This window comes from Theobroma umbraticum, unplaced genomic scaffold (genome assembly GCF_002168275.2).
Source record: "Theobroma umbraticum cultivar Fairchild unplaced genomic scaffold, ASM216827v3 scaffold_44.0, whole genome shotgun sequence".
Lineage (NCBI taxonomy): Eukaryota > Viridiplantae > Streptophyta > Magnoliopsida > Malvales > Malvaceae > Theobroma > Theobroma umbraticum.
This window is the reverse complement of record NW_018397255.1, coordinates 3,585,245-3,586,572: the sequence shown is the minus strand read 5'-3', so window position 1 is coordinate 3,586,572 and position 1,328 is coordinate 3,585,245. Positions and strand designations below refer to the sequence as shown.

The following is a 1,328-nucleotide window of genomic DNA, read 5'->3' as shown; positions in this document are numbered from 1 at the left end:
TTTGATCCCTCGAGTAGACCATCTCCTGAGTAAATGGATCTCTGTAAGAGGTTCGTACGGACATCACCCTGTGGGAGCCACTCGAAGATACCGGTACTTTCACTTCCACCAATAATTCTCTCTCCTCGTCAGAGTGCAAATCCCCGACCCGCACCGAATTCGACCCGACCGAAGCGGGCCGGGACTTAAATGAATAGACAGAAGAAATCTCTGCTGGGGCTGACCCGGATACGAATCCCAGTTGGAGCCTGACATCCTGCACCACCACGCTCACGAGACCGTTCACGATTTTACCAAACGCGTCGTCGTTTGGAGCGTGGGCGCACGTACCGAAACTGATGGAGTGCACGGGGATTTCCAAATGGGCCAGGCGCGTGGTTGAAACAACTGGGAGGTTCTGATTGGGGGGATACAATTGGGACTGTTTATCCTGACCGTCGGATAAGATCATGACGCTGGCAACGGCGTTTTTCTCTCTGCGGTCTTCCAACACTTTAGCCGCCTTTTTAACTGCGTCGTTGACACTCATCCCTTGCCCGTTACTCCCCAGCGCGTCCACAATCCTCCGCGCAGATCTCCGTCCGTTGGAACTCATCTTTTTTAACGGCATCAACCGTTTCGAACTCGATGAAAATACCACGATCGACAAACGGTCCGTTTCGCTAAGCAAAGAGATAATCAACCGCATCGCGCGTTTAACCATCTGCAACCGCATCCCACTCCCGCTAACATCCAACACGGTAACCAAATCAATCGGAGCCCTCTTCACCCCACGCGTCACGGTTGGCGCGTGCACTTTCATGACGACCACGTAACTTTCATAACTCCTCCCAACTGCCACCATCGCCGCCTCTCGTAATAGCCTAACCTCCACATTTCTCGCATTAACTCCAACTTCTGTCCCAATCTTCGGAGTAACAATAAAGCCTTGGAATTCCTCTTCTAAGTCGTCTTCGGTTTCTTCGGATTCTGGAATGGGATTAAACTGAGAATGAGAAACAGGGGAGGCTAATGGTTCATCGTCGTTATAGACACGAAACGACTTCGTTTTGATGTCTTTCAGAGATGTTTTATTAGGTTGTTCCGTTTGCTGAAGAGAGAGTAAAGGGAGCTCTTTCCAGGTGATGGAACAGACGGGGCAAATTAGTAATTGTCGCTTTTTTATATGGGCGGCGATGCAGGGGAAATGAAAGGAATGGGAACACTCCGCCGTGAAAATCGCCGTGCCTTGGCCCGTTTTCACACTCTGTGCACAGATTCCACATCGACCACCCTGAAAAAAATATAACAAAGTTAGTGGAAAGGACGAAATTTTGAAAAAAAAAAAA

The 1,328-nt window shown here is 49.5% G+C and overlaps 1 protein-coding gene across 1 annotated transcript in view; it reads right to left on the bottom strand.

Annotated features, from left to right (window-relative positions):
- Nucleotides 1-4: 4 nt before the first annotated feature.
- The window catches only part of LOC110410110 (putative E3 ubiquitin-protein ligase EDA40), a gene marked incomplete at its 3' end in the record, with an annotated part of 4,301 nt that continues 2,977 nt past the window's right edge, over nt 5-1,328 (bottom strand). The window contains exon 3 of the mRNA XM_021419706.2: nt 5-1,273. Coding sequence (XP_021275381.2) covers nt 5-1,273 — 1,269 coding nt within the window. The remainder of the gene's footprint in view (nt 1,274-1,328) is intronic.